At 32.9% G+C, this 12409-nt stretch overlaps 1 protein-coding gene across 4 annotated transcripts in view; it reads right to left on the bottom strand.

Annotated features, from left to right (window-relative positions):
* The window catches only part of LOC105323962 (cadherin-23), a 34569-nt gene that overhangs the window by 11534 nt on the left and 10626 nt on the right, over window positions 1–12409 (bottom strand). For all 4 annotated transcript variants that reach the window (XM_066067444.1, XM_066067448.1, XM_066067447.1 and 1 more), the window contains exons 10-17: window positions 8758–8889; window positions 8375–8447; window positions 7701–7825; window positions 5529–5714; window positions 5241–5399; window positions 4584–4745; window positions 4057–4121; window positions 3462–3750 (exon numbers count right to left, since the gene is read on the bottom strand). In XM_066067444.1, coding sequence (XP_065923516.1) covers window positions 3462–3750; window positions 4057–4121; window positions 4584–4745; window positions 5241–5399; window positions 5529–5714; window positions 7701–7825; window positions 8375–8447; window positions 8758–8889 — 1191 coding nt within the window. The remainder of the gene's footprint in view (window positions 1–3461; window positions 3751–4056; window positions 4122–4583; window positions 4746–5240; window positions 5400–5528; window positions 5715–7700; window positions 7826–8374; window positions 8448–8757; window positions 8890–12409) is intronic.

Below are 12409 nucleotides of genomic sequence, written 5' to 3'. Positions count from 1 at the left end.
TTTTATAATAGTCATATCATGTGTTGAGTATTGCAGTTCTCAAAAAGATCCCTAACAATAGTTTATATATGGGATATAAACGTACAGTAAACTCTCAACCTTCTCGTGAGGCCAAAGAATTGTCCTGGGGCCAAAGTCTTAACAATTATAAAGAATCATCTGGCTGATTAGTTTCTGAGAAGATTTTTAAAGATTTACCCTATAAATTCCTTTGTTAAACTTTGACCCCCCCCCCCCCATTGTGGCCCCACCCTACCCCTGGGGATCATTATTTTCACAACTTTGAATCTACACTACCTGAGGATGCTTTCACACAAGTTCCAGCTTTCCTGGCTGATTAGTTTCTGAGAAGAAGATTTTTAAAGATGACTCTGTTTATTCCTATGTAAAACATCGACCTCCCATTGTGGCCCAAACCTACCCCCAGGGGTCATGCTTTTCACAAATTTGAATCTACACTAACTGAGGATGCTTCCACACAAGTTTTAGCTTTCCTGGCTAATTAGTTTCTGAGAAGAAGATTTTTAAAGATTTACTGTATATAATCATATGTTTAACTTCAATCCCCCATTGTGGCCCCAACCTATCCCCAGGGGTCATGATTTTCACAACTTTGAATCTTCACTACCTGAGGATGCTTCCACACAAGTTCCAGCTTTGCCTTCGAATTAGTTACTGAGAAGAAGATTTTTAAAGATTTACTGTATATATTCCTATGTTAAACTTCGATCCCCCATTGTGGCCCAACCCTACCCCCAGGGGTCATGATTTTTACAACTTTGAATCTACACTAACTGAGGATGCTTCCACACAAGTTTTAGCTTTCCTGGCTAATTAGTTTCTGAGAAGAAGATTTTTAAAGATTTACTGTATATAATCATATGTTTAACTTCAATCCCCCATTGTGGCCCCAACCTATCCCCAGGGGTCATGATTTTCACAACTTTGAATCTTCACTACCTGAGGATGCTTCCACACAAGTTCCAGCTTTGCCTTCGAATTAGTTACTGAGAAGAAGATTTTTAAAGATTTACTGTATATATTCCTATGTTAAACTTCGATCCCCCATTGTGGCCCAACCCTACCCCCAGGGGTCATGATTTTTACAACTTTGAATTTACACTACCTGAGGATGCATTCACACAAGTGTCAGCTTTCCTGGCTGATTAGTTTCTGAGAAGAAGATTTTAAAAGATTAACTGTGTATATTCCTATGTAAAACGTCGATCTCCCATTGTGGCCCAAACCTACCCCCGGGGGTCATGATTTTCACAAATTTGAATCTTCACTACATAAGGATGCATCCACACAAGTGTCAGCTTTCCTGGCCAATTAGTTTCTGAGAAGAAGATTTTTAAAGATTTACTTTTTATATTCATATGTTAAACTTCGACCCTCCATTGTGGCCCCACCCAATCCCCAGGGGTCATGATTTTCACATCTTTGAATCTACACTACCTGAGGATGCTTCCACACAAGTTTCAGCTTTCCTGGCCGATTAGTTACTGAGAAGAGGATTTCTAAAGATTTACTCTATATATTCATTTGTTAAACTTCGACCCCCCATTGTGGCCCCATTCTCAGGTGAGCTAAAAAGGTTAAGTTTACAATTCAATAAGTTGGTTTCTGGAAGAACAGATTTTGAAAATTTTCGTAATAAATATTGACAATTTTTTTTACTTTTTAAAGCGCTAAGCATAGCTCAGCCCTTTATTGTCGTTAGACTTCAACTTCCGGTGCATCGAATAACCGCCCCCTATAAGCAAAAGTATACATCATTTAAACTGGTTAGGGAACCAGTTTCAGGGGTTTATGCACATAACTGCACGGGCTATTGTGAATCTAATTTATGGGTTATTGTGAAATTAATGTACGGGGCTTACATACATCATTGCAGGGACTGTCATGCAGTGATGAGGAAATATAGTGCGTATACAGAGGCTGAAATGCTATATACATATATCTGTTATATACATACAGAAGCTGGGTTAGCGCTTTTCAGTACTATCAGTACTTTGATTTAATCTTTAGCTTTTAAGATCTGTGTACAAACATAGAATTGTTAGCAAATCTCTGTATCTTGCTTATAATTCGAAGCAAACACTCAAAAATGGTTAGTAAATAGAAATTGTTAACAATTAAACACCAGAAACATGCACTACATGTATAACAAATAAAGAACACAATTTAATTTTTCGAAATGAATCATATATATACATGTATATACCTACATTTTTCCGTAAGCGATATCAAACTCTATTTAAACTGAATAAACTAGAGAAAATGCCGAGCATCTCAACAAAAACCTATTGCATTAATCTACCATTACGCAAAAAATAATGCCGAATTACCGATAGAATGAATTGTATTTCAGTACTCCTACATCAGATTTTGCTTAATTTGCGCAGGTAAACAGTTAACGTAACTGTTTGATTTACCGAAGTCTCTGTTTGATTTGATACGTAAAAAGCACGAAATACAGACGACAGTTTCCAGGTTACAAAGCATAAATAATGAAAACGGAACGAAAATCAGAACAAGCTAACATCAACGTCATGTGTGAAAACTGTCAACGCATTGAAATATTTAGCCTCAATTTACTTCACAAAATCGGCACCAATATATTTTTCATGTTTCAAAAATTTCCCTTCATACGCGAACTGTTGCACAACAAGCAAATTCATCATAGTCAGATCGACCCTTTTTCGTATAATGTCATGGCTGCTTTAAACAAAAAACCTCGTTTTAGAAGTATGGAATACGAGTCTTGGTAAAATGGGTAAGCAAAACCGGGCCGTGGCAAAATAAAAGCCGGGGCAGATCGGCAATCGTCAATTCCAAATACGCATTATTTTGCAGCAATATTTACAGCAAATACAAATATACTGGTCCATCAAATATCCTGAAATTTTAATGAGATTGGCAGATTAATAACTGCTTATCTTTTGTTTTGCCCAGGCCAAGTCTTGTCTACCCATTTTACCGGATGCCGAATCCGAGGCTATTAAACTGATTGAAACACGCCTTTCCTTTATTATTATTTTCGTAATAACTCAGATTTGAAACAGAATTAGACCTTAATTTTTGCAATTTATATTTTCCTTCCCATAAGGATAATTTATGCTAAACTACGTTGAATTGGAATCAGTAGTTCTTGAGAAGAAGATTTTTAAAAATGCACCCCCCTTTTTCTACAGTTTCAAGGTTTTCTCCGCTTTGAATACAGATCGGACTTTTATTTCTGCAATTTATATTCGCCCTCCCATAAGGATGCTTTGTGCCAAATTTGGTTGAAATTGGATAAGCGGTTTTAGAGAAGAAGTTCAAAATGTAAAAAGTTTACAGACGGACAGACAGACGGACGGACGGACGGACGGACGGACGGACGGACGGACGACGGACAAAAAGTGATCAGAATAGCTCACTTGAGCTTTCAGCTCAGGTGAGCTAAAAATGTAAACCTGAACAAAAATCTGCTGATCTCCTGAAGAAAAAGTTGTGCTGTTTTCCTTGATGCTAGTTTCATATTTAGAATATATAAATTGTGGAGCATTATCGTTGATGTCCAGAAGATGAATCTCAACTGACACAGGTGAACGACTACCTCCTCCATCTTGGGCTACAGCTGTTAAAAAGAATACGGGATTTTTCTCCCAATTTAAATCGCTGTCATCACACTCCGTTTTGGTACAGTTACATCCCTTGTCAGTAGCTACAAATATCTCTCCACTGGTTGTGTTTATCGCAAACCTATAAGATGTTTAAGAGGATTTCGTAGTTGTTATTTTACAACATAGGTCGCAAAAGATAAACACAATAAAGTGATATTTAATATTCAATTTAAGTAGCAAACTGTAACATTTATTGACTTTCTTTCAAAAGTCTGCTTTAATTTTAAACGTATTTTGGGTTATTACAGCGTTAAACTAGAGCCATATTCTATAAAGCTCATTTGTCGTTTTTTAATACTTGCATAAACACAGATTTTAAAAAGATATATGTGCCAGTGATATATTGAACCCATTGACCGATGCACTTAATCATTCAGATACATACCTGGTGTTGGTTCCACTTATTTGATAAGATACATTTCCAAAATGACCAGAGTCCATGTCAGATGCCTACGATTTAATAATGAAAAGTACTGGTTTCATCATGTGGATACAACAACGTTGTGACATTAACGAATTCTCACCAAAACTAATTAACCAATTAATTTATATGTATATTCAAGAAGTTAAAAAAATACTTAGTAATTGTTTATTTAAGTTTCAAGTGCCAATATAACAAGTAAAATTTCGTATAGATAAAATACATAAAATATTGGCACCCTGCGTTAAAAGACATGTGAGACTTTAAAAAAAGGACAGGTTATGCCCCTTTGCATTAAAAGTACAACATGCAGCAGGATTATAAAATGACCAGCTAAAGATTAGACTTGATTATTTGCTGAAGCAAACAAAATTATCATTTTCGTATCTTTTAACAAATCATTTATTATATATTTATGTAATTTGCAAAAATATGTGTACCTTAATTTTACATTTGCATTATTGTTTTAATTTATGTCAAATAATACCTACGTTGACGATACCAACAATGGTGCCCTTGCAACTATTTTCGGATACATTGAAATTATACTCTTTGAAATTAAATTGTGGATCATTGTCATTGGCATCATGTATTTCAATATGTATGCTACAAGTGGAGCTTAAAGAACTGTCCTGGCCATCCACTGCTTTCAACTGAAAGAAAAATTAATATTAAAAATGTACTCAATGGTTTTTTTTTTAATATAGTTTATCAACATATAAATTTAAAGTTAAGTTAGACAATATTTGCATAGAGTGTTAGAAAATAAATCGTAAATAAAGAATGAAAAAATGATACTTTAAATTTATACCTAGCTATACATGACTGATTTTATTTCGTGAAAAAATAGATTTCTCAGATGATTGAGGAATTTTGTTTTACTTTTTATCGATACAACTTACAAGCATCGTCCTTATTTGCTATGTAGATTTAAATATTTATTTATTTATAATGTAAATGTATAGATGTACTATTATAGTCGTAAATGTTTTAACAAAAGATAAGTATAATGAGACAAGAATTTCTCTAATGCAATATGATAAATATTTTTCATTTGTTTCTAGGATTCATCTTCTGATATTTCTTTTATTTGACCATAAGGTGTTGTAAACATTCCCCTGGAGATGTTAGTAAAAGAACGAACTTACCACCAGGTCCACAAATTTTTGTTCTTCGTAGTCAAAGGGTTTGGTTACACGGAGCAAAACAATCCCTTTTCCCGTAATTGTCGATGGTGAAACATCGATCCCACTGTAGATTGTCATATTCGGGTAGTGGACGGTCAAATTAATATTATTATGATTGTTCTATTATTTAAAAAATGACAAAACTATGAATTCAAAGAGTGAAAAGAAAAAGATACAACAAAATTATAAACGTGTTATGCTTAAAGACAAAAAACCGTAGAATCATTACGGATCATGTAAACATCCTACCTGATCAATATCTTTAACCTCAATACTTTTATCGAAAGAAATAGAAATTTTGGCATTTTCATCGACACTGCCTGTATAGTTGGGCTTGGTAAAGTTCGGCGCATTATCGTTGATGTCGTCAACAGTCAAGGCAAAACTCGTGGTAGAGCACGTTAAGTTTGTTTTTTCCGTTCCCTCTTCGTATGCCTTAGTATTAAATAAAATCGTTATGAATGACAAATATGTCTAATAGTACTAAAGATATACTGGCAACCAAATCAATCGCCCAACTTTGCTTAGAAAATACATTCAGTTGTTTAAGACAATATTAATGAATTTGCCAACTTGCTTAAATTTGTCTCGAGATATTCTTATATTAAACATTGATTCTCCTTTTTAACACATAATTTTATAGTCTTATAAGGTATTAAGCAGTTGAAAAACGATCTTATGAATTGTTCATATGAACCTTTATCAAACTTTGAATTCCTACGCAACTTTTTTTTAGGTTTAACTATAATTTCCTATGTTATACATTTGTATAACAGCTCCTTCCCATTGTAGACTGCAATCTTTTACCCTATAATCATGGTTTGAGCAAATTTGAATTAATACTAACTAAGGACGCTTTTACATTTTTTAAGCTTCTCTGGTCCAATGGTTTTTGAAGTTTTAAGGGGAAAAACACATTTTTTTTTCAATAATTATCATCATCACGCTTGAAAGAGAGCATGAGCCCTTAACTTAAAAAAACTAAACTCTCCTAATCAGATAACGCTCTGTCTCATTTGAAATAATGGGTCAAATGCTAAATAGTTAGAAATGTGAAATGTTTACGAACGAACGGAAAGATAGGCACAGAGAGACAGAAGCAAACAAAACGATATCAGAAAAGTTCAGCTCACGTGAGCTAAAATGACTCACTAAAATAAAAGTAACAAATTGAGTACTTGAGAATACTAGTAGATGCCCACAAACGTGATCTAATTAGGTCGAGGTTCAAAAAAGGTCTGGGTTTTTTTTCACAAAACATTTTGATTTAAACCTTTCATACTAATTGTAAGACCATAATTAATCACTTAATTGTCTTCGGACTTTTTCGTTTTTTCCCCCATTACGACAAAGAGCACATGGCGGGTGTGACAGGTCAGCAGAGGATGCCCACTCCTCCATGGAACCTGATCCTCTATCGTTTTGGAGGTCCGAGCCATAGTCGCAACATGACAACAGGACTACTACATTTTGATTACCTAAATTTGGAATTAGAACCCAAATAGTGAATGTATCGGAAGAGCACACTTTTTGGAACAAATAGACGTTTTTTTGTATTACATACTAGGGACACTGCATGCAAGGATATTATATGTAGCTGCTACTGTCTGCAAGGCACATTCACGTACAATATCGCTTAGTTTTAGCAAAATCTCATCTTATAATTTCCATACCAACGCAAACCCTTGATATGATGTAAAGTTCTGAATGGAAATATATATTTATATAGTTACATGCGTAATTGCACAATGATCATTTTTACGTACATGTAGATGAGAATAATGGTTTGAGCTAGAATTACACAAGAAAATACGCATGCTCTTTTTTATCAAAACCTAACTAATATGATATATCAAAACTTCGCTCTTCAGCCTGTGGCAATTTCGTACATTGAAATTTAAAGTAACCATAAAATAGGTCTGATGCTAGATAATGCCTTTCACACACTAATTTTACAATGCAGCTAGCAGATACTCCACACCTCAATCTTGTAGAGTACGTATAATATGCAATAGAAAGGACATGGAAATGCTTCCAAATCGTAGAAATAAATGATAAAAGGTGAAACCCCGTCTACACTCGTGCTAATATCTAGTCTTGATCAATTAGTTGAACTTCGAATTAATGATGTGTACATGTTTGTGTTTTGTCTTTAGATCTAAGCATAATGGACAGACGCGAAATCATTTAAACGCCATGACGTTAACTTTCGATTATACCGAATTATTTCTCGGATTTTGGGAATACATGTAAGTCCTTTGAGAAAGTATGATCTAGTGGGGAAGAAACGTTTGATACGTTTATATATGATAATTATTGATGAAGACAAATTTATTTAAAGTAAAAACATTATATAACAAAACTTGTCAGGGACGTATGAAACTTTGATAACAAATTAATGATAACAAATATGAAGCTTACTTCTATTTTAATAAAACAAACTCCTCGAACTTTTGAAATTTCTTCGCTTTCTCTATTTAAATTCATTCCTGGTGCGGTGCTGATAAATCCTGTTTCATTTATGATTAGATACTGAGCACATGAGCCTGAAAATATATATATATTTTTAAAACTCCGTGTACAAGTGTCAAAACATAGATAAGGCAAAATAATTCCCGAATTCTTCTTTAAACTTGGGGCGTCTCCGCACGCGAGAGGATCTGATTTTATGAGACGTAAAACAATTTGTATGAGGTCTTAGTGTTCCAGTTTTGTAATAATGCGAGGTCATTTGAAATTTTGATGCGTGTTGTTTTCGGAGGCGGTGAAAAGACCCGGGCTCGATTTTCAATTGCAAGCACATGTGTAACTTAGAGGCAAACAAGTCTCGCATTTTGCAGGATGCAAGTGTGTATATGTTGCTAGAAAATTGTAAATGAAGCGTTGTTTAAAAAGATGTCAAGGGATTTTTTCCAGAAATTCTAAATTTGTATTTAAAAATGCGTAATTTTTAAATACATAGTAAAATTTAATACTATAGTGACACCTGAAAAGGACCATTTTTCAGCATGTAGAAATTTCAACAATAAATCATCTTATTCAATAAATATTAAAATATCACTTTGTTGATTGAAACACTGTTTTAATTTGTTTACCACTAAGGTTCCCATAAACAACCTTTCTCGGAATACCAAGGTCCCCGTCTATTGCCTGTACATGGAGGATTACCTTTTTAAAAAATATTTGTTACAATATTTAAGTCATTCTTGTCATACTTTTTGTGTCCAAAATATTTTTTTATAATTTCAATGTTATCAACGATAATCATATTGTCATTTCACAAGTCAACAACATTTGTTTCACTTATAATTAAGTAGGATAAAGAATTATTTCAAGTGTGTAAATATCTCCTATTTTACTGGAATATAATGCATAATTATGAAACATAAAATAATTGGGTTTTTTTAATAGAAAATATCAAATAAGTATATTTCTTAACATTGATTTATTTCATCATAATGTAAAGTTCTCCACCTACCCCACTAACGTTTTCTGGGAAATTCTTTACATATGGAAGTCCGAGAAAAACTGGTGGTTTGTCTTGTACATCTTCAACCTTCACCAGTAACTCTGCCGTACTATTGTGTGTCGGGTTATCATGACCACCATCCTGATTGGTATATATATATATATATATATATATATATATATATATATATATATATATATTTATATTTATATATATATATATATATATATATATATATATATATATATATATATATATATACAGACCCTGAAACATACTACTACACCACACGCTCGCTGCACGATCGCTACACGCTCGCTAAACGGTTCACACGAAACGCTGAACGGTTTACACGAAACGCTGCACGCTTTGCCCGAAACGCTAAACGATTTACACGAAACGCTGCACGCTTTGCCCGAAACGCTAAACGATTTACACGAAACGATTCTCGCACGAAACGATTTGCTCGCTTTTCACACGCTTTGGACACGCTTTTATCCTGATCGATTTTCGTTTCCATCGGGACTTCTCGGATTTTTACCCTGACTCTGTTAGTAAGAATTAAATGAAAGAAAACACGAAGTAATAGAAATACTGATATTAGAAACATATATGTACATAAGTATTAAATTGGTTAATTTTATTAATTTGGTATTAATATTCAAAGCAAATAAATATTTGTTCACAGAATTAGCAAAAAATACTACTTCTATAAATATATTTATTGATCAAAAGAAATAATCATGATTCTTATTAGTGCCGTAAATAATAAAAAAATCCAGAAAAAAAGTTACGGTAACTTAATATTCAATCCCAAAAAATATCTGTATGATTACAAACTGAAATCGGTTTTTCAGTCTTCGACAAGATTTGTCTTTTCTTCTCACATTAGTATTTTTATTCGTTTCAGAGAATACGATGTAAAAATACTAACAGTAAACTTAATATACCTGTGATTATTTACATTAATAATTTTGAAAGTTATGTAAAATTAAATTTGTCACATAAGTTAGAAAAAATGCTATAAAACAACCGATTTATTTATTTATTATGTCGTATCTTTCGCGTAATTAATGTCACAAATGTCACCAAAAAAATCAATCGATTAAACAGTAAAGAATGTTGTCATTACTATTTTGGATTTCGGAAAGAAAAAAAAGAAAAATGATTTAAATTTTTGACTCAATATTCGTATACATAACCGGCGCCCCGCATAACGGCGTAGAGGGTATCTATCATAATCTTTTTTAATTAAGTACCATGCATATAGATCCTCATAAGAACTAATTGTATGTGTACATTTTAGGCAAATTCCGGTGTGTTAATTACTTCTAAGATTTGTTATTTTCCGTTATAAATGTTTAAATAATTAAGATATTTGTGGAAATATTTTTAATCGGGATTCCCGCATTTTATAGAAATGAACAGTATATTTTTTCTTTCTATGTTTACATTTAATTTTGTTCAAATAAATGTTAAATAATCTATTATTTAAATTGTGTGCATTATCGAATACTGATTCTGACTACCTTGAAGTCATTAAATTTCTATTGGCCATTGACAAAAAAAGAGACGCGTGACCATCCAATGAAAACGAATACACAGAGTTTGATTGACAGGTTCGATTCAGCCAGAAGCAGGTCTTACCCGATGTCCGAGGTCATTGTGAGCAGGTTGTACACAGCCAAATAGTCTCAGTAACTAGTCTTCTTTTAATACGAGTACCTTTCTTTTGTTTGTTAAAAATGAGTTAAATTTTGTAAAAAGATAAATATATCATTTCTTAAAGATTTTTTTTTTCATAAGAATACCTACATAGAGAATTGTGCTAATCACAAACAGTTGAAAGTAATGTAAAACATGGGCGTTATTTTGAAACAATTAAATTGTCAGAGAGTTCCGAATGAAATCTGATGAACGTTTCACACGATTCTCGCACGCTTTGCTCGGAACGATTTACACGCTTTGCCCGAAACGCTGCACGCTTTGCCCGAAACGCTAAACGGTTTACACGAAACGCTAAACGGTTTACACGAAACGTTTCTCGCACGAAAGTCGCACGCTTTTTTGGTGTAGTAGTACGTTTCAGGGTCTGTATATATATATATATATATATATATATATATATATATATATATATATATATATATATATATATATATTTATCTCATACGTGTGGTGTATATTACCCGTGTGATAAACCTTTGCTATATCACACGGGTGATGCTATATCAAATACTTCCGGTCGGAACTACTTTTGACACAGCCCCTCGTTTCAACGCTTTAGTAACCTATTTTCGAAGATTTGCTAGTACTTTCAACATAACTATATCTACTACAAAAATTAATATAAAATTGATTTTGTCAAAGATTTAAATTACAAATATGAAGGAAAACACATAACTGCGTAGCACAGGCGTCGGAACCGGGGGCTATTGTGAGGGGGGGGGGTTAGCCCCCCCCCCTCCCCACCTTTTTTGCAAAGTTTTTCATAACCGTAACCACAAGACCCTTTTTTCTTGTTTGTCAAGATTTTTGATAAATTTAGCCCACTTCAAACTTTCAATTTGCTTTGTGAAGTTTATAAAACAAATTACGTTAACTATCAAGGAGTTCATCATGACGACGCGATAAAAACAGAGCGCTCTGGTTGTGTTTATATACAAGAACTTACCGAAATAATGTTTCATGAGACTTTGATTCCACCACCAGTAAGCATCCTTATTCACTATTTTCAATTTCGAATCATAAGGCTAGCCTAGTGTTTGTTTCATTAAACATCATGCATCAACAACTGTTCCTCGTTCGAGTCAATTCAAACTAACGAGCATTCGCAACTTTGTGTATGTCAACAAGCTTGATTATTCAACTCTTCTAATCGGAATTTCCATTTAATCAAGTAAATGAGCTCTTAGAAAAATTATCTAGAGCTAAAAAATTATTTTAAGGTTTATTTCAGTGAAACTTTACATTAAAACAGTAAGATTTATCTCAGGAATGACGTACTAAATTGTATTGCGCAAGGTCACAATAGCCGCATAACACAACGTTGCATCATCGTTTTTAATCTTTGAAAAAAAAAAACCAATTTGTGTCACACAAGGGACTGTCTCAAAAGCTTCATAATATAAATCAAATTGTATGAGATAAATAGAACATCTATAATTGTGTGATTTTATATTTGCTTTATCCAACTCGTTGAAATGGTTATATTCGCTCGGCAAGCCTCGCGAATATATACACCATTTCAACTCGTTGGATAAAGCAAATATAAAATCACACAATATAGATATCCTCTATATATATATAAACGTTGTTTGTAACGTTGTCAATGATCAATGACGGTTTGGTTTTAAAACATTTCTCTATTTCATGATGAAGAAATTTATGCATGAATAAATCTCTCTCTCTCTCTCTCTCTCTCTCTCTCATCAAAATTTAACAATTTTTTTATTACAAAAACACTTACCTAATAAAAATAAATTGATTTAAATTATGAACAAAATTTGTATTGGTAAGTTGTAATATTGTCTATACTTAATATAATATATGCTTTTTTACAGCAAGAATTCGAAAAGATATATATATATATATATATATATATATATATATATATATATATATATATATATATATATATATATATAAAGCTTTAGCGCGG

Source organism: Magallana gigas, chromosome 7 (assembly GCF_963853765.1).
Source record: "Magallana gigas chromosome 7, xbMagGiga1.1, whole genome shotgun sequence".
NCBI lineage: Eukaryota > Metazoa > Mollusca > Bivalvia > Ostreida > Ostreidae > Magallana > Magallana gigas.
The sequence above is the reverse complement of the archived record's forward strand: the minus strand, read 5'-3'. Positions and strand labels throughout refer to the sequence as shown.